Genomic DNA, 14,628 nt, shown 5'->3' on the forward strand with positions numbered 1-14,628 from the left:
AGACAGAAAAAAAAAAGGCAGCTAAAGCTTGTACCTCAGGGTGCCATTTTAAACCATTTTTCTGGCAAACACACTTGAAAAATAATTCTTGGCATCAATAAGCTATCAGCAGCTGGAAATCACAACCTCTAGAAGACAAATAACCTGATATTCTTTTGCCTTAACTCTTCATATCCAGAGAGCATAATCTTCTCTCAGCTTCTTTCCTCAGAGTACTAAGTAGTATGTTGTGGAGTTATCCTGGGTGGGAAACACTGGACTATGTGATCCACACATTATGGCATGACAAATTCAGTCTTAAAAAGCAAGCAGTTGTTTTTCAAGGTGCAGTCTAGCACAGATTATCCTATGAATTAACTTTTTCATCTATTCCAAACGTTTCTAAGACACTAAGTTTCAAATTCTGAGCTCTCTGGCAATGCAGAATGTACTGTGCAGCCATTGAACATCCTCAGGTTCTCAGAAGACTGGTGAGACAAAACCAGGAACTTAACTGGTACCCAAAACATCCTAGCAAACAATAGTAATAAATAAGCATTTAGGTTTGTAGATCTAATATCATGTGTTTCTCTAATAGCTTTGCACCATACGGCTGTTTCTTCAACCACTTTATGCCTAAACAAAGATTAAAAAAAAAAAAAAAATAATCTCAAAACCATCAGAAAAACATAACAATCCACATTAGACCTTGGGAACATGCTACGTGAAATGTTTGCTAAAATGTAGTGTTCGGGGTAGGAGCTTCCTCAGACACAGGCAAGAGCCTATGATTTGTTTTCCTCAGCAATGAACCTATGGGAGTAGGTTGAGTCCTGTGATGTGACTAAAGCATCCAGTTTACAAATAACCGATGGAAAAAAACCAAAACAAAACACACTACAATACAATCACACCACCTGTTAGAGAAGATAATGTTCAATCAAATGTAGGCTTGAATTGCTTTATAACAGGAAGAAAACCTCAAACTCTCCTTACAGAAAAATGACAAGACGTTGCAATTAAAAATCGCAATCATTCAGCATTACTACAGGGCAGGTTTATTCAATTATCTGTAATTTTAAAGAGCTTTCATTTTGATATTTTTTAAATATCATATAAATAAATTCCACAGAACAGTCCATGTCAACACCATTAAGGATTTGTAGTAGTGCCAACAGTACCCCTCGGAAGCTGAAGGGAAGATTTTGAGTTATGTGCAGTTTAATACACATCTAAAACAGGTTGCACAGGTACACGCTCCTGTAAATATCACACAAAATGCAGAGCTGCAAATCTTCTTTTCGCCTATAAATACTTCTATTTACATCTCCATTCACAGCAGTTTGAGGCTACCTTCAATTCCCTCCTCCTCTTCAGTACTTTTGGGAGAACAGAACATAGCATTACAGAAAAAAAAACACTGAAACAAATTTACACGTGTCAAATTTGCTACTTGTCAGACTTGCAGCAAGTCTCCATTGAGAGCATGATGAAAGTCACACAGCCCTTGCTTCACGATAGTCTAGCCTGCACATAAAAGCTCTTGTTCACCTCAAATTACATCACAGGTCTGGAGAAGTTATGGTCTCAAACAGAGGATCAAAAAAAGCTAATGTGGGAACATGAAAGATTGCAGGCTGCAAATAACTCTTCTACCACTTCAAATATGTCATCCACTCACCTAAAATAAAGACACCTACATATTTTGAAGGTTTTATAGTTGAATTAAATATATAGATCATTCCTCTACTGATATAAAATAGAACATTTCTAGTAAGCATAAAGGTGAAAAGATGGCAAGGAATATGCCAACTATGCTACAAAATCTTCTTGCATGAAAGACCAGCTCATGGGTGGGGGAGTAAGCAGGAAAGGAAGGGAAAAAAGAAATCTCTTATCTGTTCTTGCAAAATCTTTGAACACACCCTACCCTCTCACTCCAAGAAACCTTATGAAGAAAAAAATAACTGTTTCTAAATCTACACAGGGTTTATAACATCACTTCCCATCATATCCTCAGATGGAAAACTGATGTGTTTTCTTGAGTAATCAAGAAGACACCTGAAATCTTAGAAATCTTAACACATTCTCAAGAGATGTGGCTGCTCCTTATCTATCTCAGGCAGGTTTCCCAGTACCCCCCCCCTTGAATAAATACAGTATACAAATTTTGTTTTTTCAACACTAGCTGTTTTTCAACCCTCTAGTTCCTTTTTATTACAAATAAATTTATAAAACCTGTTTAAGACACCCGCCTTCTACTTACATTAATTTGTCCAATCTGACAGACACATCCACACATAGATACCAAAGTTTCCCACGGGTGTAAAGTAAGTCACCATTCTATGGCTGTTTTGTATTGCTATTGCGACAATACAGATGTGAAACTTCTTCAAGTGCAAAAGTCCCAGGACTTCTATTTCCTAGGGTTTAAAACCAAGTGATCAGTCTGCTTTCTCTAGCCTCTCAGGCAGTGCACTCCTGCAATCATACACAAACCATGGTAGTTGGAAATCAGCACTTTTTCCCTAGAAAATGGAACATTTTGAGACTGTCAAATTAGCTACATTCACTGCAGCAATTCAACTACAATCTGAACAAACAGCATAAAAGAGAAAAAAAAGTTGAGGAATAATTTTTCTGCCTTTACATTCAAAACATACAAAATCATAAATGCACATAAGTCATCGTTCTTATTTTTATTTTTCTTATCAAACTGAAGTTTATGGAAACCATCTCTGTCATCTCTTGTCTGCTTTCCAGGCTTCCCCAGTGAGAATAATCTGGAAGTCAAGCCTTTAGTATTTTCTTTATTAGCTAACTCAGATGCTGACTCAAACTTTGAATCTCTACCTACTCTGATATTTAAATCTGTTAGAACAGCATTCAGGTTTCATGCACTTGGAAGTTTTAAAAAGGTTGTACTTATACTTGCCTGCAGCAAGTCAGCTTGGTCTACTTATGTGTGTGTTATTATACTACCATATTAAAATAAAGCATGCACTTTGAAACAAAAATCTGCTGTTCTAGTCAAGAACATAAAGTTCATTAAAAAAATTTACAGATAATTCATAAAGAAGATATGGATATATGTGCCCTGCAATATACTCTAACCTTTATTTAAGTCTGATATCTGAAGATTTAATAATTTGCAGCAGCTGGCATAGATAGCCATTCTCACTTCCGTTTTTCCTTTTCTATATGTTTGGGGATATTTGTTTTTTAAATTCACAAACACACAGTAAGTCCTCTAGGGCTAGCAAAGAATGTCTGGCAACAAGGAAATCATCTGCCACTTTCCTCTCTACCCATTAGCCCACCTCTGCCCTTCTTCCACCTCTCCTAGACAGAGGTGACAGTCACGATCTCAGAAGCATCAGCACAATTCCCCAGGGTTACAACTGCTGCCAGCACCCAGCAAGGCTCAGTACTCTCCTGAGCTGCAGTCACAGCTTTGGTAACAGTGCAGCTATCTCAAATAAAGCTAAGAAAACACCTTTCTTTATGGCACTTAAGACTAGTAAGCATACAAAGCAAGCGGCAAGTCTATACAGCTGTGTATTTCTGTCTGCTTAGCCCTTGTTCTGACTGGTCCACAAAAGTTTAAATCAGCTTTAGCTTTTGAAATGATCAAGGCCTTTCTGTCTAGGAGTGTTTCATAAAATACACATATAATTTCTGATGCTAAACTAGGCTGCTACACTCTATCCTTTGATTCTGCTAAAGAAAATGGAGTTGCAAGCCCAAGAGGAGACAGAGGCTTTTAATTAAACCAAAGGTCCTACTTTTTCCTCCAGAAAATATCCTACAAACAAAACCAACCAGCTCTCACCCCACAAAAAGCTTAACTAGAAATTTCGTGTTTTGGTTATCCTACTGTACATGGCTGTGATAGTCATTGCTTGCATGGTTCCTACTTGCTGTGAATAAGGTGGACTGCAGGTTGTCTTTTCACTGTAAAAAGCCAGTTTTGAAGAAGAACAGTATTTCCAAAGAACAGTGGTAAGAACACTAGGCTGAATCCTTATCAAACCTTCCTTAGGACTCATGTTAACAAAATCCATAAACGAGCGTAAACGATCGTTCTTATCTATGAAATGAGGAAACTATGCGACAGAGCCTGGGCTTAGGCACCATTTGAACAGCAGGCAGAGCATGACTGATAGCAAACAGATCTAACTTTAATGCTTTCGGGAGCTGAATGTCTCTGTGCGACTCACAGCTTAGACAGCTCAACAGGGTCAACTAAAAATTTCATCTGCTAAGACATTCTGTAAACTGTTTGATGAAGCTATGTCACAGATGGCATTGCATGTACTCTGCAACCAGATTTTGTAGAGGTATGAACTGCCTTTTAGTCAAATACAGTATGGAGATTTTATTGCATCCTTCTGAAGATGACTGAGGCTGGCATTGACTTCTGGGATCAGTTTTCCAATTACTAACTTGATGAAATTTTATCTGCTCTCACAGACTGTGTTGCTAGAAGGGTATTCAGTACTCCACTCTTCCTCCACAGAGCAAAAAAATATTTAAATTTTAAATTCCAATTAATAGATCAACATTATTTTCTCCTTCCTCCCTCATTTTTTTCACAAGGCAAATACTACCTGACAACTGTTGCTGTCTTCTCCAGAGGTTCATATTTTCCCTTCAATTTGGACTGCACAGCAGTGTGACTTCTCCTACTCTCTTTTCTTCTACTCTTTACTTCCAAATTAAGGCAAAATACGCATGCTTTGTTTAATCAATCCTATTTAAAGCTATTTGTTCTCAAGCTGTCACTTAGACAATTATTTAGCTGGCCTAAGAATGTGAATTTATGACTTTGGTCATGAAGCTTAAGAAGTAACAGCAGTGGGGAGGCAAGTTCTCATCTCTCTTTTCCTGGCCATGCTCAACCAACTGGAGACAAGAGCATTCCTGATATTAACCACTCTGGTTTTGGTAAGCACTTAACGCATTTTTGTCTTAAATGAATTTTTGAATATGACTACACAACATGCAGTCTCTATGTTTATGAAAAAGGCCTTTGGGTGTATTACATAACCTAACAGAAACATATGAAAAACTTCTAGTAAATAAAATAGAAAACATTTGTAAACCCTATAACGTGTTGTTAGTATTTTTAAACTTCATAAGAAGGAAAAGGGCCTCTCACATCCAGAATCATTCTTTTAAATTTGATGTGGCTCAGTATTTGGCATCTCACCGGTGGTTTCTAACCTGCATTTACAAGATAGCAAACTGAATTATAAAATAACTTCTTCTAAAAAAAGAACTGGAAATTATTAGTTGACCTCCAGGATGGACATGAAATCTTCACATAGTCCTGAGTAAATATCTCTGTCGCAACAGACACCACAACTTCATACTCTGTTTTGACAGCATTACAGCAACATATGACTGAAAAAAAACACAGAATAAATGGTGATTTCATCCACTGTGTCTCCAGGCTGGAATTTGCTAGAATCAAAGAAAAAGCTTTCTATTGCCATTATACCTTCCATTATCTATCTTGAGAAGAAACCTCAGTATTCAGCATCCCAAACTTTGTTTAGCGAAACACTGCTTGAATCTTCCAAACAAATGTTATCATCTGCCTTATTTTTACAGCCTTTTCACACTTTCCTGTTATGTTCATCACAGACAATTTCATTCTTAGCTCCCACCAGAGATTACTGGACCCTAACAGGAAATAATCAAAACTGTAGCTTCTTTCTATACCATTACTAAGCTGAGTTGCACAATATAGAGAGAGATTTTCAATTGTCCTGGTAATAGTACATTCTGAAAGAATGTGGACTAGGGCATGGTACATCTTCACAGTAATCTAAGTTACATACATTATTTTATGGACTAAATTTTGAGGGGAAAAGCAGTAATTTTCTTAATTTTTCAGGAATCAGGAAGGGATTAGTGGTATACCAAAGCAGTAACTTAGAGAACAGGCAGTTCAACTTGGTCAGCAAATAAGGCAGGACTTCCTTTTCAAGTAATTCAAGCAGGCCTATGCTAGATTCAAAAGCGGTACATATTCCTACTTTTTCAGGATCAAATTCAAGGTTTTTAAACATAGCATTTAACATTTATGAAATTGGATAAAAACTTTATTTCTGGTAGGAAGGCAACCTGTCTTAAAAAACAAATACAATTTAAAAAATCAGAAATTGGATACGGTTTTCTACATTCTAGTATCATGTGATTCAAACAAAAACTTCTGCAAAGAGAGCACAACAAACTTTTTTACATGTCCCTAAATCTTAGAGGATGATGAAGAGTTAATCAGTCCAGGAAGAGGCAAAACGAGACTGTTTTCTATATATTTTGCCTGAAAACTTACAGCCCCTACAGTAATAAAGAAATAAAAGCTGGCTTCATTAGCAGCTCCAGAGGCACACAGCATAGTAAAAACTAGCACCATCTTCACCCTCAAGGAAGTATACTACTTCTGCCAAACAGAAAGGATACTACACAGTCAGCATCTGTTTCACATAACGCTTGGCTGCTGAATATAAGAACCATAAGCAGTATGACTTATGCTGTGTTTTAAATATTGGCTGTTAATATGTTACTGTATTATGACATATGAAGCTTTCTGTTACCTAAAAAGACAAAGTATGAAAAACTAGAACTATATAGAACTCCACTCTCTAAATAACATGTAACAGCAGACAGTGGTTGGTAAAAACACACGCCTTTCTACCTTCCTCCAAGTTTCCAAGATCAAATATCTGGACAAGACCTCCACACTACAGTAAAGAGAAATGATATAACAATACCATAACAAATGAAGACAAAAATCAAGAATAAGACAAAAACATAGACTTCTCTTCAACACCAGAAGTACAAATTCCAAAATAAAATTTAACAGCGATTAAACATGTAAAATGTTTTGCTTTATTTACATAGAGCGGCAAGAGAGAAACCATGCATACTCCAGAAAGCTCAGGCTTTACAATCATCAAACAGGAACACATTTCTCAGCTAAAAGGTTGAATGCTGACCGCAGAATCACAGAATGACTTAGGCTGGAAAAGACCTGTTAGATCATCAAATCCGATCTTTGACTGATCACCATCTTGTCAACTAGACCATGGCACTAAGTTTCACATCGAGTCCTTTCTTGAACACTTCCTGGATGCTGACTCCACCACCTCCCCAGGTAGTCCATTCCAATGTTTAAGTAGCGTTTTCATGAAGAAATTCTTCCCAATGTCCAGATTGAGCTTCCCCTGGTGCAGCTTGAGCCTGTGTCCTCTTGTCCTGTCACTAGTTGCCTGGGAGAAGAGACCAACCCCCACCTGGCTACAGCCTCCTTTCAGGGAGTTGTAGAGAGTGACGAGGTCTCCCCTGAGCCTCCTCTTCTCCAGGCTAAACAACCCCAGCTCCCTCAGCCTCTCTTCATAGGACTTGTGCTCCAGATCCTTCACCAGTTCTGTTGTCCTTCTCTGAACTCACTCCACCACCTTCTTGACATGAGGGACACTAAACTGAACACCCAACTCGAGGTGCATCCTCACCAGTACAGGGGGAGAGTCACTGCCCTGCTCCTGCTGGCCACACTATGGGTGATACAGGCCAAGATGTCATTAGCCTTCTTGGCCACCTGTGCATGCTGCTGGCTCATGTTCAGCCACTGCCAACCAGCACCTCCAGGTACTTTTCTGCTGGGCAGCTCTCCAGCCACTCTGACCTCAGCCTATAGCATTGTCTGGGGTTGTTGTGACCAAAGTGAAGGACCCAGCATTTGGCCTTGGTGAACTTCATACCATTGGCCTCAGCCCATCAATCCAGCCTGTCCTGATCCCTCTGGATCCTTTCTATGGTCCAACAGAACAATGCTCCCACCCAACTTCGTGTCATCTGAGAACATAGAGGGTGCACTCAATCCCCTTGTCCGTATCACCAATAAAGATGTTAAACAGGACTGGGACCCATAATGAGCCCTAAGGAATGCCACTGATGACCGCCAACTTTTGGAAGAAAAACAAACTTTTGGAAGCTTGCCTTTGCTCCCTTACACCTAGACAATGAAAATCTATTGGAATTAGCATTTTTCTGCAATATCTCATAGGTAAAACAGATTATATAATTTTTAAATACAGACATATAAACACTCATATTTAAAGGAAAAAGAAATAAATAGATGCGGTAAAAAATTCTAACAATCCTTGTTAAAAAAACCCAGATTAAATATTTTGGATTACTTCAGGACATCTTGCCATGAGTCAAAGCCCTCTACTAAGATTTCTCAAAACCTGCATAAAAGAAAAGGTTAAGAAAGAGCCTTTAATGAGAATCTGCTCTAGGATACATAGATTCAATTCTTGATCAAAACCTGCATTTACCTATATGAATTACATATTTCATACAGCTTGGGCAGCAGAATGTATAAACTAGACTGCAAATGATTCACTATATTTTAAAAAAAAATCCAAAAAGTGACATTATGACTAAGTGACATCATGCAGATAACACACACAAGCAGAATCAACACTACTCCTGATAAGTGGTCCCTTTATCAAAGAAAACTACTGGGTTATTTTTTACAGGATACATGCTCAAACAGAAATAAATATGTTTCAATCCATGGACCAATGGTAGTAAAGAGGAAATGCTATCCTTTCCATATGTGCTTATCTTAAAGCCTTCTTGAAACAGTTTCAGATAAGACAACTGTCATGCAATTTGATCTCATGAAACTTCCTTCAAGAACCAAATTAATTTCTACTTAAGAGAGGTTCCAAGCTTGCTGAAAATCTAATAAACATCCTCAAGATTCATTCTACTCTATTTATATAAATAAAAAAGATATAAAAAAAGAAGAAATTCTAGAATATAAGTATCTAAGAGGTTTTTTTAATTAGAAGAACATTATACTTCACAAGAACTCTCATTAGGAGAGTGTTTTCTTCTTTTTAACAGTTACCTCTTGATCACTTGAGACTCAGAGTCAGAACTGGGCAGCTAAACAGGTTACGTGTATACAGAAAATTAAAAAACTTCACAACCATAAAACAACTATGGCTCCAAAATCCAACAAATCCAACAGAAGAACAGTTCCCAAAGAATATAACTCATTAGAAGTTGGCTACCTTTGTAACACATTCAGTGGTGCAGTAAATATATTGGTTTTGCCAAATCTTTATATAGTTACCTGGGCCCATGCTCATAAGTAAAAGCTTATACGTACAATAAACACAGGGAACACACTTCCTTGAGCTGCTACTTCAGCCATACTACAGTTTCAGTCCAGTTTGTACTTTTGTATGACCTAACCATTGCAAACCAAGAGATTACAGTTAGGAGATACACCACATTTGGCTGCCTTCTGCTCCTCCTGCTTTTTACCCTTTGTTCTTTGAGGTCAGGATTTGTACAACTTTTCTCAACTTTATCTTCTGTGATGAAACACAGATTTTTAATTCCAGTTGCACTGATTAATCATTTTTAAATTTAAAACAACTAACAATTTTAAACAACTATCTGTTATTATGGGATCTAGACACTGAATGTTTTTATAACCAAATGAATAAGTGCCGTACCTCCAAGTTCTTTTACGTTCAAGATGGCATTCTGGAATGGCACCGCTTTTATACTAAAACCTAAGAACAGAAATAAAGAGGAATAGTAAGTTATTTGTTAAAGAGGCCATTTGAAATCTATTGCATACATTCAGAAAAGAAGACTTTTCCCATCAAGAACCAGGATTTTGCTTGTGAAATTCTATTTCAATGTGTTATTAAAAAGTCAATTATAAGGCATGGTGGGAGGGGTGGGAGGAAGAGAATAGATCAGTATAAGCAATGAAATTTTCAATTATACTATTAAGTAGCTGGCACACATAAAATTAAGCACAAAACTTACACTCAGGCCATCTATCATTTGGTAAGGAGTTACTGATATAAAATTATCTCTTACTACATCTAGAACTAATGTAGAGATTTCAGACTACTAGTAATACGAAGTGATTGTTCTGCAATTTTTAGGAGATGCTGAAGACAACATGCAATTCAAATCATTGTTTTCTTCCATTTAATCTTCTGAGTGTTTTGGCTACACTCAGAGTATAAATTTTATATATAATTACCCCCTGTCCATAAATGTTATTAACTGAAAGATCCTTTTACAGACCTTAGTTGGATGTATTAAAATGGTTACAAGCATACCAAAAACATCTCTGAATCCTATACTAGTTCATTTCATGCTTAAACCTAATTAAAAAAAAAAAAAGAAACAAAACCGAACCACCAAAATGTGTGATCTTTACCCTTATCTGAAAATTTAGACAGCCAAGAGAAAGGGAATGTGAAAGGCTCCCAGCAAGTCATCAATGTATTATATACTAAATTCTGTATGTTTAGTAGATACATATATATAAGTGTACATAATATTTTACATAGGAAAAATTATGTCTGCTCTTTCAGCATAAAATATCCAGACATTTAATTTATTTCCATCTAGCACACACTGTTTCAACATGATTACATACCTGTGAACTGAGTAAAGAATTTTTGAATCAATGTGTTACACTTCAAGTTTATTAGCTATCATTTAACAGAAACAAGATGTTTTTTTCTCCCAGATCAGATCAATAAGGGATTCCAGTACTCCAGCTATGGTCAGTGCTAGATGCAGAAGAGGAAAGTACAAGAAAATCTGAAGGGAATAATTATGAAATATTTTTGGGTTTGTTGTCTTAAATCTTAAACTCTTCCTTGAAAGAAGGAAAAACTGGAATGGACCTGAGTGGCATTGATGAGAAAACCAAAAATACAGGTTATAGTTTGAAATATGAGTGGAGAAGTTGTCACACTGTATTCTTGTAATCTCCACAATATTCTCTGATGTAGCACAGATATGGTATACACGAGCAGATTTATTATAAGCTGAATATCCCATATGGCATCATTTTGCTTTAGACACTGCTTAGTATTCCCCAGAGTAATTTTTCATTCCTCAAGTTGCCTGATTAAATAATAGTATTTTATTGCATCTACCTGGAAAAAAATAATTTTTTAATTAATTGTATTTTCACTATTTCCTTTGATAACTCTATCCTATTTAAATTGGTTTTACTATTTCTTTCTGAGTCTCAAGTTTTAAAGTACAATTTGCTCTAATTCCAGACAAATTCTAAAGATAAAGCTCAGGAGATGGTGGCAGAGGCCAGGGGAGGGGGGGACAAGACTGAATTACTCTACAATTTCCCTCTAACTTTTTGAGTTAGTCATTGACACCTTCTCCACACAATGAAGTGTCAGATCTCTAACATTCCCAATACCACTACGTAGGCAACAGGTTAATTATTCATCATAAGAAAAACCCAGTATTCTCTTGTATCTGTTTTACATTTTACTTACAGTTGTATTAAATAACCTTATGTTCTTGTAAATTTAACAAAACAGGGTTACTAAGGCATATTCATAAAATTCAAGCCCATGGACCACAGCTACAATACAAAACCATGCAAGTGTAAACACAAGTTACTTGCACAACACTTGGTATCTGTTCCATCAGCAAATCAACCTTAATAATTGCTGCAGCCACTGAACCAGATTTCTTTGATCTCTATGATCTAATCTTTCCTCTTTCAGAACTTTGCAGCCAGGTATTCCTGTTTCTGATTCTTCTGGTGCTGTTTTGTTCATGGATTGTTTTTCAATCAAAACACCCTTTTCAGTATTAGGCATTCAAGTTCACCTATATCAAGATGTCTATTAAAATTTTTTGGACTTAAGATACCTTTTATCTGTGGTTGTGCTGTCTGTTTCTATGTACCTTCTCAATACAACTGAAACTTTCTGTAAACTGATTCTCTGATCCCAATCTGTCCTTACTACAAAACAAACCTGTTGCTGCTCTAAAAAGTAGGGATTATCACTAGAAAAAAATTCTCTCTATCACATTTATTCTTTTGGTTGCTAGCATACACCATAAGGCAGTACAGACCAAGTATGTGCAGAAATAAATCCCAGTTTAAGTTTCAAAGCATCACTGTCCTATTCTATTTTACAGCACATTCTCCTCTTTTCTCTCCATATAACAAGACTGCTTAAAAGCCTAAAGTAAAATGAGAAGAAAGAAATGCTGTAACGTGTCTACAGGACAGTGCTACTGTATATTATGGTTCTGCTTCATTACACCACACTGTTTGGATCTTTAACACATTCCAAGTTGTGTGTTTTCATGGATATTCCCCAATGTATGAACAAACACTGAAAGAGTAAGTAGTGGTAGCTTCAAAGCAATCCATTAGGTACTTTCAACAGTAAAATAAGTAGGCTGAAGCTCTCTGCAACCTTTGCTATATGATTCAAAAGTTACCTTTGGGAAATGTTACAGCACACCACGGAATAAAGACACCATCCTACCTGTGGTAGACACGATATTCTCCAGGCTCTCACTGCAAAGCTGAGACAGAAGACTTGTCTTGCCAGAACCAGAGAGGCCTATGCAAACTAAGTCATATTCAGGTCGTGGTGGTGGCGGTCCCTTGCAGCAAAGTGCTCTAAAACACTGGGCAAAACAAACAAAACAAAAACAAAAGGATGAGGTTACCTTTTTAGGTTTTTTCAAATGCTTATTCAACAATGTTCTAAATTCAAGTTTATAAACATAAATGCATTGGAGAGAAGCAAATTATTATTCCAACTTGCTATTTTGACTAAGTCAACAATTAATAGACCCAAGACAATCTGAACTAAAATCTAGAATAACATAAATATATTTGTGAGATTTTCACCTAAACCTCAAAGAGCTGGTTTGAGGAATATTTCCCAAATAGCACAAAGTGTGCACATACAGCAAAATAGGCACATGCCCCAGTCAGCTCTGCAGTTGGTTATGCATTAGTTTGCTTCCTGTGTTAATTTCATGCAATATCTGGTGAGAATATCAGAGTCATTCTTCAGCAGCTGCTGGTAAGGCTTTACCTATTGTCATAGGAAAGAATCAAGAACCTTTGCTCCACTAATGTGCTTCCTGGGCTTGCTTTATCATGCATTTTAGCTTACAGCATCAACCATAAAGAAGTATGGCTTGTAAATACATAAATAAACCTTGCTGGACATAGCTCTAGCAAAAAATACGCAGATTTGTCACCTTCCCTGGAAAACTATAAATTAATCATGATATAAAGAAATAAAAATATCTTACACAAAGCCTACTTCAGGATTCTGCTCACTTCTCTTAAACAGTTTTACCATAGTTGGCCAAGCTCATCCAAAAGGTCCCTTAGGCACTCAGTAAGGTTCTTCAGACCTTTCCTTATTGCAATATAGAAGCTTTTTATGTAAAAATCTAAAAGCGTACCAGCCTGGGAAAGCTAGGAAGTTTATATTTGATGTATAGAGCTAGGAAGTTTATATTTGATGTATATAGCATTACCTGCTAATGTCCAAGACAGACCTCCACCAGCCCAATATATATAAATACCTTTTCCCCCAACATATGCCACCTTCATATCAGAGGAAGGCATCTGCTGTAACAGAGAAGGGAAAACTTGTTTATGTAATCACTCCTTTCTCACAAATTCTGTCTTTACATAGCCCCATTTCCATCTTAACCACAAACTAATCACTGTACTGGGAAAAGAGATCTGGTCTTTCCAACCTTAACCTAGTTTGTCTTAATAACTATCCAGTTTCTCCCATTGAGGACTACTGTAGGAGCAGAGAAACTGAACTGATGTCAGTAAGGCACTGACGCAAATAGTGGGGTCTGACCCTGTGAGCAAATCATCCAGTGAGAATGTGATTATAAAAAGACAGCTCACAGAACACAGAAATTTAATTGGATTCTTTCCATATAGATTGTAAGCTATTATACATGCTGTTGAAACAGTTTTCATTGCTTCAAAGAAGGAAAAGATATGTTTGGTGAAAGTTATCAAACTCCTTTAACACCTTTTAAAAAAGTGAAAAAAATACTTTAGAAGAAGTAAAAATATTTATAGTAGTAGTTAAGCTGAACAAGGGCAAGAGGTTTTAAAAAATAATAGCTTTGTGTCTATTGAAATTTGATTCAAGAATATTTTTTTTCAAGAAGATTTGCACTTACGTGTCCATAGCTTAAAGGAGTAAACATGCCTTATAGCTTTATTGGTGTTCTATTTATTTACTGGTTTATATTTATCTCTCAGATTCTACAAAGCTACAGCAAATATTCCACTCCGGCACTTACGTGAGAAAGGCCAACTGAGTTCACTGCACAACATAAACTCCTTTAAATAGAGTTTTCACTTAATGGATATCAGGCTGAAGGCCACATAAAATTCTTCGAAGCTTGCCAGAGCTCCCGAGGCTGTGTGTCAGACCCTCTGCAGCCAGTCTTTAAAAAGCATTCAATTTGTCCCTGTCAGTATGGCATCTTTGCAACAATCTCTTGATGTCATATTGAAAATCATAAAGGAATAGATGAGCTGACGGAATTCTGTGCTTCTCTCTGTCCAGACACTGTGCCAGTTCTTATGCAACCAGACGTCTCTTGCAGCCCTGACAACACCTAATAACATCTAAATTCTGTGAAAGGTAATTTATGCTCTTTGTAGAATACATATGGAGGCTCTGTGGGTGACAGAAGGGCTCCACAGGCAGGTTTTGTAAACTTCAGTATCTCTTTAGTGCAGATTCCTCAAGTCTAACT

The 14,628-nt window shown here is 36.8% G+C and overlaps 1 protein-coding gene across 11 annotated transcripts in view; it reads right to left on the reverse strand.

Moving 5' to 3' along the window:
• The window catches only part of ARL15 (ADP ribosylation factor like GTPase 15), a 261,132-nt gene that overhangs the window by 132,945 nt on the left and 113,559 nt on the right, over positions 1–14,628 (reverse strand). For all 11 annotated transcript variants that reach the window (XM_039390403.1, XM_039390406.1, XM_039390405.1 and 8 more), the window contains 2 exons: positions 12,357–12,501; positions 9,528–9,587 (listed from right to left, as the gene is read on the reverse strand). In XM_039390403.1, coding sequence (XP_039246337.1) covers positions 9,528–9,587; positions 12,357–12,501 — 205 coding nt within the window. The remainder of the gene's footprint in view (positions 1–9,527; positions 9,588–12,356; positions 12,502–14,628) is intronic.

The sequence above is a fragment of the Pipra filicauda genome, unplaced genomic scaffold, assembly GCF_003945595.2.
Source record: "Pipra filicauda isolate LSUMZ 115617 unplaced genomic scaffold, ASM394559v2 scaffold81_size6448238_pilon, whole genome shotgun sequence".
In the NCBI taxonomy this organism is placed as follows: domain Eukaryota; kingdom Metazoa; phylum Chordata; class Aves; order Passeriformes; family Pipridae; genus Pipra; species Pipra filicauda.